This window comes from Arctopsyche grandis, chromosome 4, assembly GCF_051622035.1.
Source record: "Arctopsyche grandis isolate Sample6627 chromosome 4, ASM5162203v2, whole genome shotgun sequence".
NCBI lineage: Eukaryota > Metazoa > Arthropoda > Insecta > Trichoptera > Hydropsychidae > Arctopsyche > Arctopsyche grandis.
In genome coordinates, this window is record NC_135358.1 from 8,686,696 (window position 1) to 8,700,238 (window position 13,543).

A 13,543-nucleotide genomic window follows, 5' to 3' on the forward strand; every position below is an offset into this window, starting at 1 on the left:
CTTTTATATGGTGCAACGATCAACACCCAAATGTTATTCAAACTAAGCATTTGAATTTTATTGTATGATTTTTCTATATATTATTATAATCCAAACACCATACATACATAGTTTGCATCGCATAGGGATGCTATTTTTTTACTAACCTCTTTTTAGCTTGCAAACGATTTGGTCGTCTGACGAAGCTTGGCTTCTTATTTTAATTTAGGACGATATTTTTTTTTGTCTGGAGGCTATTTAGATCAGCGCGAAAAATATAAATCGTACATATATTTTTCTAAAAAATCTTGTTTTTCAGTTAGTATTAGAAAATGTATTGAAACTTTTAGTGCCTTTGACAGAGTCCTTGAACTGATAGCAATATATATTTTTGTTGTCATTTGACTTTTAATCAAGCGGCCAATAATAATACGCTGGCCAAAAACTGCAGGGCTCTTTCCCACTAAAATTTCCTATTCATCTGATAATTTTATTGTATGCTTACTATAAACTATATACATATGTACATACATATATATATATATATATATATATATATATATATATATATATATATATATATATATATATATATATATCTTCAGTGTTCTATGTTATCTTCATTGTATGCTTACTATAAACTATATATATAATACATATATTCAAGGCATTTTTGGCACGGTATTTTTAATATTTCAAAAGGAATTAGACGAAACAATGCTCGCACTTAATGATAATCCATATTTATATAATTCGTCAGAATAGCAAATTTTGGCTAAGGAAAAGCTACTTTAAATTTTGTTTAAATGATATATTTCAATATAATTTTTACAAGCTTCAAATTAACTTGCTTTCGCTTTTTCGTCTGACAAAATTTGTTTTATAAAAAAAGCTCGATAAGTAGTGAAATCCAGCACCTTTTTTGTTTTTAAAAAAGCCCTGCATATATTTCATTTCAGTAGCATTTGCAGCAAGTAAATTTTTAATCTTGATTCGTATAGATCTTAGTTGACAAATATGAATCGCGTATTTTTGCAAACAAATTGTGAAATGAAGTACACATTTATCTACGACGTACATTTGGAACAACGCTTTCTTTTCTACATCGAGTGTCTCTTTCCGCATGATATAATACAGTGCAATGGGCTCGGTGATTATTCCGCACAAAGTGATCTCGCACACGCCACTAAAATCACGATCATGTAACATATGGCACGCGAACTGTCATACTAACGGCCACTCCAAGGAGAGAAATGTAATAATAATAGAAGGGCCCTTACGAATAAATAATTGTTGTCTATATTACACGGTACGTCTCTATAAATACGCTACAACGCACGGAATATAATCGGATCAATTTACTTATAAAAATGTATCCCATGTTGTTTATTATGTGTTTTTGAATGCATTGTGCAATTTTTAACGATGCTTGCCCATCTTGCGAGTAATATATACATACAGAGAAGTTTTTATCGGCCATACGTCGAGCACCAAGCATCAAATACTACTGATGCTAAAATTATTTAGGATTGTCTGTGGACAATTGTCACTTGACAACAATATGACGCCTAAAGCCACTTATATTAATATAATAGCCAGCAGCATATGTAGCTCGGTCGTTAAGCTTCTGCCTAACACCGAGAGGCGCCGGGTTCGATCCCATGAGCTGACCTCGATTGGAAAATAATTTTTCTGAGTACATCTGTAATGCTGCTGGTTAGACTTGGATATTGTGACTCCAAGTCGATCGTTTCCTATCAGAGTTTGCCAATTTTCTCTGATTTCATTGTTGAAACGGTTCCCGTTTAAAAAAAAATTGACTATACATAAATCCTTCCTACCTACTATGTCACCACTATTTGAAGTATGATTAATGTATGTTCAATAAAATTTATGTACAATTCATAGATGTCTCGTTAATTTACGAAGGAGTTTTTCAATGTCTCGTAATTCAACGATTTGTTATAAAAATGCTGCATTGGAATTTGTAATTGGCCAGGAAGGCGCATTGGGGTTTACCTGTAAGGCCTTCCTGGTATATATGTAAAAAAACGATGCGGTGCAAACGATCGACAAGCGCCAGACAGACTGAACCACAGATTAACGACACGTGTACCTTATGCGTGCGCACTGCTCGCACTTACACTAAGCGAAATCTACCCGAAGTCCCGACATACCTACCCTGTATACGTTCTGTGCTTCTGATACTTTGGTTCCGAATTTTGCCTTATTAAACTCGCAAAAAGATCCAACTCAATTTTAATAATTGCATCTGTGCACATCGAAGGGTTACTCGTCATCTGATGTGCAATCTATCATTCGTGAAGTCGAGAATTGCGTTTAAAACAGCCATACAGTTAATCTGTGGTTCAATCTGTCCAAATCCGTAAAAAAAAAAAAAATAACATTTCTCTGACTCCAAGTGCCAGATATCTCGTATTCGCGATTTTCGTGGTAACGATTGTCGTGTGCGCGATCGCAATGTGTGAAATAATCCGTTTACCAATGTAACAGTGTTGCCATAGTGCAGCGCTAGTGGATAAGGTCGTGTCGGCATCGGTTGAAGCCGTTATCAGTCCAGTGCGCACCGGTTCGATCTGGCCCTGGAGAGTGGAGACGATGGGAGGGGCCGCCTTCGATCCTCTCGTCCATCGTCACTCCACAGTCAACTGATCGGTGCTCTCCGTCGCTCGTATTTTTCACCCGTAAACACCGAACGACGCCATTACCTGGCAACACTGAACTCGCGCGCGCGCGCGCGCATAATTCAATTGTTTTACCGTGATTTCAAATCTTATAAACGTTCATCAAACTTATGTACATCGTCACGTTAATATCAAAACCCGATGCACATCATCGATACCATGCTATCACTGTGTCGATGCGATACGCGACTATCGTCGGTATACATAATCTGTGCCCCTTAAATATTTACAGATCTATTCGTTATATATTTGTATTATTACATTTTTAGTTTTTTTTTCTTTCTATTGTTATTGTGATTCGAGCTAGTCGGTGTGTGGCATTAGAATTTGAGGTTGTTCTGTGTGTGTGTGTGTGTGAAATTCTAATGGTTGCGTTGTGTACGTGTTGTTTGTTTGTTTCACGTGGTGAACAATTAATACCCACTCGTAAAAACGGATCTTAACCGGTTTGAACCGGCCGAGAACCGATGCTGCGACTGGAATTGGTCGTATTGTTAGAAAATTGGAGTTGATTGCAATCAGCGCGTCGCCCCGTCTTCGTGGCCAGAAAGAATTGACTCCTCTTCTTTTACCTCGACTTAAATTCTTTGTTATAACAATTTACATGAATTTACCATGGCGTTACGATGCTTTCGACTAGCCTATTTGAATATCCAATTTATTCCAATTGATTCCAAAACTGTAGACCGGTGCCGTTTTGGCGCTTAAAATATTGCACTGTGATGGCATGAATTTATTTACTCCCAAAGGTGGGACTTTGTTCAAAAGTTCTATACACCACTTAACCCTTTGAATGCTGACCAATGTCGATCGGCGTTTTGCCAACAAGTGCATGAGCCTAAAATACTTCGATTGGCCTTGTATTTTGAGTATGCAAAAAAATAAACAGGAATACTACTCGCTAAGCCTTTCCAAGTATCATTGAAAAACAATGCATTGAAGATGAATCGTGTAATCCCTGTCATTCATTTGTCAACGTTAATAAAGATTGCTTTACATCGGAATTTCTGAGTTTATAACCATAGCATAATTTCTCGATGGAAATCCCTAACTACTGAGTATTTTAGATTGTGAGCATTACATTTTAACAACATTGAAGGATATGGAACTAGTTTTGGAAAAATACATTTTTATTTTTGTTTATTTTATATTGTTGCAAGATAAATTAGAGAGTCTAAACACACCTTTACAAAACTCGAAATCCTCGGCGGTAGTTATCTAGGGTTTGTTTGGATTAGCTACAATTTTTATACCCGCTTTCTATTGGATTTCTAAATAATTCTAGTTGGAAGTGTTGGCGAAATTTTCAGCGTGGCGGGCTTTCAACAGAAAAGACGTCAGCACTCAAAGGGTTAAAATGCTGCTTGGTGTGGCTTAATCTAATGGTAAACGGATTATTTCACACATTGCGATCGCGCACACGACATTCCTTGCCACGAATATCGCGAATACAGAATATCAAGTTCTCATGTGTGGCTTTCGATGGATGGAATTTTCCGGTGCCAGATGTTCCGTGATCGAGATTTTAGTGACGTGTGCTAGGTTGCTTTGCGCGGAATAATCATCGAACCAATCTAATATATAATTTCGAAAGAGACTTTGTATATACATATGTACATATGTATGTATGTAAGTTTTGGTTCGTAGAATCAAGGAAAAACCTGCATACATATATATTGTTTGCTATCAATATTTTTTCTTGGAATATAGTGCCTTTATTTTAGCATTTAGCGCCATCTATTGAAAATTAATATTGTTCTTTTATATTGTTTATATGTAGGTAGGTAGGTTGATTTAACTTATTATACATCCGATGAAATTTTCATCGGGTCTTTCACTAGTAAACTTATAAAGAACTTATTTTGATTTGAAAGATTACGTGTATATCTTTTGGCCTATAGGGTTATGTATGTATGCTTGTATACCAATGAAATTATTATAATTTTTTTTTCCTATGATGCCATTAGGGGTCGCCCCTGATCGACACCTGATAGTATTAATATTTTTACATATAAATTTAAAATCGTATTCATACAGTGGTGACATAGTAGGTAAGATGGTTTCGCCAATTTGATGAGGAACCGTTTCAACAATGAAATCAGATAAATTTGCCATCTCTGAAACGATCAATTTGTAGTCACAGATATCCAAGTCTGACCAGCAGCACTGCAGAAATACTTCCGAATAAATTATTTTCAATCGTGGTCAACTCAGGGCTTGAACCCGGGAACCTCTCGGTGGTTAGTATTAACGCAACCACCGAGCTATGCTGCTAGCTATTTATACTAAAAAAGTCGAGAAGTTCTTGTGTCTGTGTTTTAATTGTATTCAATACAATTGGAAAAGTGAATTAATCAGTCCTAGTTTCGTTCATAGTCTTGTTTTGAAGTATGTATATTTGTGTAATTTGAAGCATAAAGATGGCGGCCATTTTAAGTTCACAAATTTGATTTGGTTATTAGCGTTAATTTTTTTAATGTATTTAAAATCATTTAAGTTTTATATTCGTTCATTATACAACATATAATGATAATCCAAATATCGAATAGCGACTCTTCACTGTGTCAAAGTATTTTTCAAACCAAATTTTGCGTTCTGGATATAACCAGAATTGATTAGACGAAATCTTTTGTGCTAACCACACATTGTCAGTGCTAACAAGATTTGAAATCATAGTAAAACTGCTTTCAACCGAATACAACTAAACACATACGAATATACCCAATGCTAATCAGTTCTTTCATACATAAAACGAAATATATTATATATGTAGGTACATAACAAGATCTACATACATATTCATAACTACATAGAAGTTCAACTGTGATATAGTGACATTGACAATCAGTGTTTCAAAGACCTATTTGGTAAACCCTCCGTGTATAAAGATGCCGTCCAATAAAGGATTATGTCATATCAAGTATCGTGCTCCGTCTCGTGTGGTTAGTGCGCGAACCCAACGAGTAAATAACGAGCATATGCATTTCTTGTCGATGTTGCTTCGCGAATCTCATCTCGATATGCGAGCGAGACGGAGATCAGCAAGAGTGTCGGCCAGGTCAAATGTTTGGCTGTGTGTATATTTGACAAAGATGTATCAACTTGTTATGAGTGTGTCAAATATGTACTTATATGGTCTCTTCGTTTTTCAGTGGATCGAGTGTAGCTCATCGTCCGGCAATGTCGTCGCCAAATTCTCCCCTCAATGCAGACCCTGCCAATCATCAATTAGGTAAATATGAAATACAAATCCTATTCTCGATTAGTTGAAACATATTTGTGAATTGTGTTTTTGTATTTTATGTTCAGCTTTGCACACCCAATTAGGCGAAGTGAAACTGCATGACTTATCCAGGACAAATTCGCAGTAAGCTTTCATTTTCTTTTTTGTATATTATTTTTACATACAATTGATTTTGTTAGTGGTACATACATATTATGATTTAATTTTGTTTCAGTGGCTCTTCTTTAGATTGTGAGGAAGATAACGTAATGTGCAAGAGCTCTTTGAATTGTACTCCTGAAAGTCCATCTGATATGAATTTCGAGGTATGTACTGCATTAGGGTTTCCAAGCCGGCTTAACACACTCAGCCCGGCGCATGATTTCATACATTTGCCCATGTGGCGGTACTGTCACGCGTATCGGCACTCAATTACGCGTGAAGGCATTAAATCAATTTATATAATGAGTTGTCCCTAAATCTTTAGAATTTTATAGGAATTTTAGTGTCGGTGTGCTCAATGAAGTGGAACCGTAAAATTATAGTCTGCTATAGCGCTATCCACGTGGCCACCGGTGGTACGCGCCGGGTTGAACGTGTTAAACCGAAACCGAAAAGCCGGTTTTTTGACCATCTTTCAAAAAACCGAAAACCAGCTTTTTTGGCTCGATCAACCGGCTTTTTAAGGTTTCCTTTTATTAATGTTGTTTTTCTTCAAAACTAACAATTATAAATTTCAAACATTTCTATGAAATAAAAAAAATGTGTATTGGCACCAAACTTTCTTAGAAAATAAGCGTATATTTCTTTGAACAACAAAAAAAGGCACGGCACTTAGCGGTGGCTTTGAAATATAGTAACGGACGAAGACCAGGTCATAAGTGGTTTCGAAAAGGCCATTCAGAATTTCGGCAACTCGGATTTTCATAATTTGTAGCTTTTGCGCGTTCTTCTTCTTGATAGTAGCTTATTTAAATCATTTAATTATTTGTGCGGATCTGCCATTTTATGGCTGTGATATTTGTAATAACAATATTATATATGTAATAACGATCTTATGAAAGTTCATAATATACTACATACATATAAATATAACATATGCATTTTGCCATATGTTATATTTATATAATATAATATTGTACTTTTTTTTAAGATGGATCCTTTGACTGAAGCTGCTTCGCCAATTATGGCTCGCGCTTGGTTAACAAATCATCGTTTTCCAAATACAGTTCAAGCCCTTGGAAATTTTTCTGGATCTGATATATTAAGGTTCATATTGATTAGTATAAAATTTTAAGTAAATTGCTATTTACATATACATACGTAGTACATTTTTAATTTTTTTTTCTTCTTTTAAAAAGACTTTCCCGTGATGATCTAATTCAAATTTGTGGATTAGCTGATGGAATACGACTCTTCAACGCTTTACACGCTGAGTGAGTATTCAAAAATTTCGTTTTTAAAAGTGAATACATTTTGAGATTATTTGCAAATCTATGTCTATGTTTAGGCGAGCACCGGCGAAGCTTACAATCTATGTGAAAAAATGCACAGAGACAAATTACACTGCAGTGTTTTTGCGCAATTACCATTTGGTAGAATTGAGACGTAAACTTCATCCCCTCTTACAGGTTTGTAGTTGTTTTATTACATATATAATTATATGTAAGTAAACTACCTATTCAAATAAATTTAATGTACATATTTGCAAAATTCTTTTCAGGACATTGGTGGTAATTGTTATACCCATGTTTCGACTTTATTCGTCGGTGGACCTAATGGTATTAAGATTCGTCTCACAGACGAGGTTATTCAAAATTTGAGAGCTGAATCTCTTTATCAGTTGGAACCGTCGGACGGTGGAATACTTTTAAGGCCGTCGGTATATGCGCAAAGTCCCATCTAAATGTGCCACTATTGACTCATAACTACAGTATATATTTATAATTTTGATACGTGGGCCCAATGGTAGCTTTGTGTGTAGTAAGTTTTGACCGTCATAACTTTCATTCGAGGAACTGTACTTCAACAGATGTCAATCGTTTTGTACCTGTCACTTTTGTCGAAGGTATAACACAAAGTACACATGTATACAATATCATTTGTGTAATATCTGTTGATATGCCATTGTATTAGAAGATGGCTCATTCGGATGTTTACGTGTTCTTTGTTTTATTCATGCCTTTTATAATTTCCATTACCAATTGAGATTTACTGTACATAAACAATACATACATATGTGATGTGCAATGAAATTTTTAATTATGTTTTATTCGGAGTTTACATTTTTTTTATATTTAACGTGTTAGGTGCTATTGTTACAAATTATATTTTTTATAAACGTAATGTTTTTTTATAGTTACTGACTATAGATAGCTAGTATTGTTTTTATTAATGAAAAGTTTAATATTTTTATTTTAGATAATTTGAAGGAGTATGATAGGAACAATATTGTTATTATATTGGAAAAAAAAAATATAATTTTAAATAAAATGTTGATGAACGTATAATAATAAATTGAAAGATTCTAAAGTGAGTCAATTCTGTTTAAGGAGACAGAACTCTAAAATTTGTATGACTGTTTTTATGCAAAATTAAAGCATTTTTACTGTATGAAAGTTTTTGTTAAATTATCAATTGTTTATAGAAACTATTGATAAAAGTATTTGTTGTCATTAAGATTTTTGGATTACTTCTTTAATGTAATGTATTTAAATTTTCAATGTTAGGTTTTATGCTGGTGGTTATTAAATTGTATACATACCCAATTACGGGCTATTATTATATGTGCCATTGGTATTGATAACTCATAGTATGTACGTATATACTTTTTGTCAGTTCATATATCATTTGTATTTGCTCTTTGACATTGTACCTGTGACATCTTAGTAGTTCCATTCTGAACATATGTATCATACATATGTACCAGGCATGGTCCGTTCAAAACTCGAACCGAATCTGATGTAAATGCTCTATGTAAGTTTCAAAATTCAACTGTGCACAAGGACCGCGCCTGATGTGTACATATATAGATTAATATATATTTTTAATAATTCCAAATAATAATTGTTATTATTTAAATAATGTTTTATCAAAATTATTTTCATTGAAAGTTTTATTATTATTATGATTTTCAGAGAATATACATATATATTTGACTTTTAAAATGTAATCAATTTTAAAATATATTTTCCAAGATTTTAAGTTAGACGTTAGTAAATTTTATTGTAGTTTAAAAGTTACCTTGGTTTTATTTTTCTTTTGATTTATGTTTTAATAAAATAATTGTAGTAGATGTTACCACTTTATTTAATTATGTATATTATAAAGAAAATGTTATAAATCTATTTTGTCTAAAAAATTATATATATATACTATAAATCAAATAAATGGCTTAAACCTGTGCAGCGTTTTTATATGTTTATAATCACTTCAACTTCCCGTTTGCGATAAATGAAAAAAATAAATGCAGTTATTAATTAAACTATTTATTTTAAACTTTACAGCGACTACACAGACATTGCAACTATTCTTGATTCGATTGAAAAATAGCAAATATTAAATAAAAAATATCTTAATGATGTGAAGCTTTTATTTCGATCGTCAGAAACGCACATGCTTTGCCTGTACGTATCCACGAAGCAATTTCAGCTTGAACATTAATCACAGACAGCTTAGAAATGACTTTAAAATTAAATACTTATCTATATATTTCTTTAATTTTTTTTTATTATTCAATGATATGTAGTTGAATTTTACATAATAGATTAGGTAAATAATTATTTATTATCCAACCTACGCTAATGCATTTTTCAATTTAACTCTAATGTTAGTTAATATTATAAGTATTATAAATTATAACATTTCCTTCAGATAGGCCATTCAATAACATTCCGTATAATAATATATATATAAACTTGTGTGTTTGTGTATATTCATTATATGTAAATATAATATATAGATATATAGGTATATATGTATGTATCACATAATATAATTTATAATATATAAATATACTTTAAGGCATGAATCAGATCAAATTTTTATGCGAATCGTTTATGCACATGCATCGCAGCATCAGACGGAAATATTAACTTATAAAAAATAATATACATATTTTCAATTGTTAAATTTGTTTTAGTAGGAACTTAAGTTAAAATTTGAGCCCTTCGGTTGTGTGGCAAATTGACGCACAAATACACAAGCTTTGATATTTTTTTATCATATATATATATATATAGTTATATTCCTGCAATTCCTTTTCATTTTATTTTATTTATAATTAGAAATACTAATTTTAACATTTTAATTACATTAATCTACGAATGCCTCAGCCAGTTTTGATATGTATCGATTACAGTAAAGTCTTAGTGATTTTTTTTTCTAATTTCTTTTTTTTTAACATTCAATTAAATGCTTAATATTTTAAATAACACATTGATAAGTGAAATATTTTACACGCACACAATTTTAGTAAAGTTTTTTTAAATCTAAAGTAGACCGTGAAACAATAGACTGATTTGTAAAAAACGTACGTTCAATATATATAGACGGAATTTAAGAGATTTAATATATGTATCTTTTTCATAATATATTAATTATAAAATTTCCATTGGAGCTTTGTTCCAAGAGCACCGTGATGTTGATAAACGTGAATTTTTCCTTTTCCATTAAAAAAAAAAGAATATCATCTCTGAACCTTGTTTGAAAAATTAGTACACTACGTTCAATAAACAATATTACAAAAACGCAAAAAGATATTAATCGTATATAGTGTACATTCACAAACATACAATCCGAATACGTTGCCAATGTCATATTGTGATTGGTGAATCGTTCGAAATCATTAGAATGCTGCCATCACTATATTAAAATACTATTTTCTTACATATTCAAAATGGAAATGAAAACATTAGTACCGCTCTGAAACATCACAACCTACATATATGAATAGTTTTATTTTTTATTAGTAAAGAATATATATATTATTATATTTAAAAAATGACACAGTAAATTTATAATAAACATTGAGCTGTTGACTGGATGGATAAAATGCATATTTATGATGCAAATATGTAGGTAGATATCATATAATATATATAAGTATGTAACTGTTTAATTAACAATCTGTGCAAAATCAACCACTTAGTAGTGTAGCTAGACAGGTGAAAAGAGGGTAATGTTATGATTCCCTTAAAAATATGTTTTATATATATCATATTTTTGAAACAATATCTAAAGCACACACTACTTTTGGTATCACCAAGATATGTATAGGTATATCCATAATATTATTTGGAAAAATAGTAATAAAACAGACACATCATACATTAATTCGGCTACACCACTATTATGAATAAACATAGTGATTTGCAATTAATTTATATTGGTTTTAGATTTGACCCCTTACCAATTCAAGACGAAATTTCAAAGCGCATTTATAATCGTCTTGAGATTCTGTTGATGTTTATGATATTCAAACATGTACATAGTAAGTAAGTCGGAATTATAATGCTCATTTTTCAATATCGAATCAACAATAAGCGGTTTTGATACTTTAAAATGTAATTTTACAGTTAAAGTGTAATGTTATATTACAGTAAAAGTGAAACTGGTAAGGGGTTCAATTGATAAAGTGAGCATAATGTCGGTAGCGAATGGTCGATATGCGGTGGGGGTGGCGGCATTGATTTCGAACGTTTCCTATGCAAGATGGCGGCTTTAGTGCAGCTGATGCATGTAGGAGGTGATCCGCTTCTCGCCAGCCGTATGCTGCATGTCTGTGTTCTTGATCTGATCGGTCGCCACTGGTCCGATGCACACCAGAGGATCTTTGAAGTACGAGCACACCTGCAACCCGAAATCACACGTCAACCAAATTAATTCAACATGACATTTTGGTTGTGGCTTGATTGATTCTATCAAAGCGAAAGTAAAATATTCACAACCTTTCTTGGTTGTTGTCTGTGTCGGCGCTGAACCTGGCAACACAGGCCGCGTGAAATATCACACTCGCCGGAAACGTTGCACAATTCGGCGTACTGTTTGCTCGACAACATTGGTGGTCTGCATACTCTTGGCTCTCCTGAAACATCATCCATGAAAATTTAATATGAGCTCAACGTTGATATTACCCGAGCTCGAAATATTGCGCTGCTACGAGGGCTGGACACCAGCACCTTATCCATACAAACGTATTACACTTCTCCCTTCCTCAATTATGGCATTAGATAAATTATTTTTTAATATGCTATGGATATCCATAATTGGCATGCATCTGTTCTTTTATTTTTTTGATTAGCTATTTTTTATAGGAGCTAGGAGCCGCCAAGCATCTATAAAATCGCCTCTTTTTTACACCCACGAAAAGTGTCCAGCGTGCTTATTTAACGGTCGATTAAAAAAAAAAATATGCGCACAGGTGCACAGAAAATATCTTTCTCATACCGATGATGATTTTTTTTTAAATTGGTCCAGTTTCGGAGGAGAAAATTGGAGAATACGAAACCTCGATTTTGTCGATTAAAAATACGTATTATCTGGTCGAAGCGCAACTGTCGCATTCACTCAATATATATATGTATATTGATATATATTGTCGCATTCACTGAATATATACGAAATTAAGGTTTCGGGTGTATATCCCTCTTAACAATCGCATTAGGTAAAATTAACCCGAATTCGGCAAAATGCATGGAATCGCCATTTTGAACGTCACATGTGTACGGTTCGGTGATTACTAGTCAAATGTGAACCGGTCGCTCTAGATCTGTCACACGTGATCACCCGTCACACTAAAACTGGTCACACCCTAAAACTGGTGGTGATCAGTTCAGTTTACTGGTGGTGACCAAAATTAGGATGTGACCAGTTTTCTCGTGACCAGTTTTAGTGTGACGGGTGATCACGTGTGACCGATCTAGAGCGACCGGTTGTCCTGTGACTGGTTTACATATGACTAGTAGTCCGTTTACCCATGTGTACATATGAAAATACTCTCCTGGGTAATATTACTTCTAGTCTTATTTACTGAATTTATAAAATTGAAAACTGATTGATGAGATAATGTAATATAAAAGATTATAATGATGGCAAATGTAAAAGCTTTGTAATTTTTTGTAGTATGGTATAAAACAGTTGGTAGTAATGAGCTGTTAACTGTTAACTAATTTCAAAATGGCCGTTCTACATACCTGGTGCAATGTCTTCACAGAGAAGTCCAGATTCGCAGTCATTATCGCGTCGGCACAATTCTCCTACTTTCCTTCCGTAGGCAAAGAGGCACGAGCCAGACACTGAAAGAACAAATAAAGAAGGGTTTTAGGAAAAAAATTCACAATTTCATTAAATACATATATGCCAAATGTCATAAGTCCGCTAAATGTCTGCGTTATTGTACACAGGGTGAGAAATAACAAACGATTTTTCAAACTATATTTCTTTTATTATGTAATTTGCAAAATACTAATGTTCGGTCAGCTGAAAAAAATCTGTGAAATATGAGATTTTTGCGTGCTATTTTACACTTAAATACACTGAGATAAGCACACTCATACATAGATACTATTTTTTCATAACTACATATCTCAGTGGAGAAAAACAATGTTTAGAAAATTACATTTTTAGTTTTTTTAAT

General features: G+C 33.1%; 2 protein-coding genes across 5 annotated transcripts in view; one reads left to right on the plus strand and one right to left on the minus strand.

The window, feature by feature from the left end:
• The window catches only part of gem (transcription factor CP2 like gemini), a 48,007-nt gene extending 38,698 nt beyond the window's left edge, over positions 1–9,309 (plus strand). For 3 of the 4 annotated variants that reach the window (XM_077429056.1, XM_077429057.1, XM_077429058.1), the window contains 7 exons: positions 5,837–5,916; positions 5,994–6,051; positions 6,143–6,233; positions 7,061–7,176; positions 7,269–7,343; positions 7,418–7,538; positions 7,631–9,303. In XM_077429056.1, coding sequence (XP_077285182.1) covers positions 5,837–5,916; positions 5,994–6,051; positions 6,143–6,233; positions 7,061–7,176; positions 7,269–7,343; positions 7,418–7,538; positions 7,631–7,813 — 724 coding nt within the window. In that variant the 3' untranslated portion in view covers positions 7,814–9,303. Of the gene's footprint in view, positions 1–5,836; positions 5,917–5,993; positions 6,052–6,142; positions 6,234–7,060; positions 7,177–7,268; positions 7,344–7,417; positions 7,539–7,630 lie in introns of all 4 variants that reach the window. The other variant, XM_077429059.1, reaches the window with a different exon arrangement.
• Positions 9,310–10,875: 1,566 nt separating this feature from the next.
• spab (space blanket) overlaps positions 10,876–13,543 on the minus strand; it is a 29,921-nt gene continuing 27,253 nt past the window's right edge. Inside the window, exons 4-6 of the mRNA XM_077429125.1 lie at positions 13,101–13,202; positions 11,856–11,992; positions 10,876–11,757 (exon numbers count right to left, since the gene is read on the minus strand). Coding sequence (XP_077285251.1) covers positions 11,629–11,757; positions 11,856–11,992; positions 13,101–13,202 — 368 coding nt within the window. The 3' untranslated portion in view covers positions 10,876–11,628. The remainder of the gene's footprint in view (positions 11,758–11,855; positions 11,993–13,100; positions 13,203–13,543) is intronic.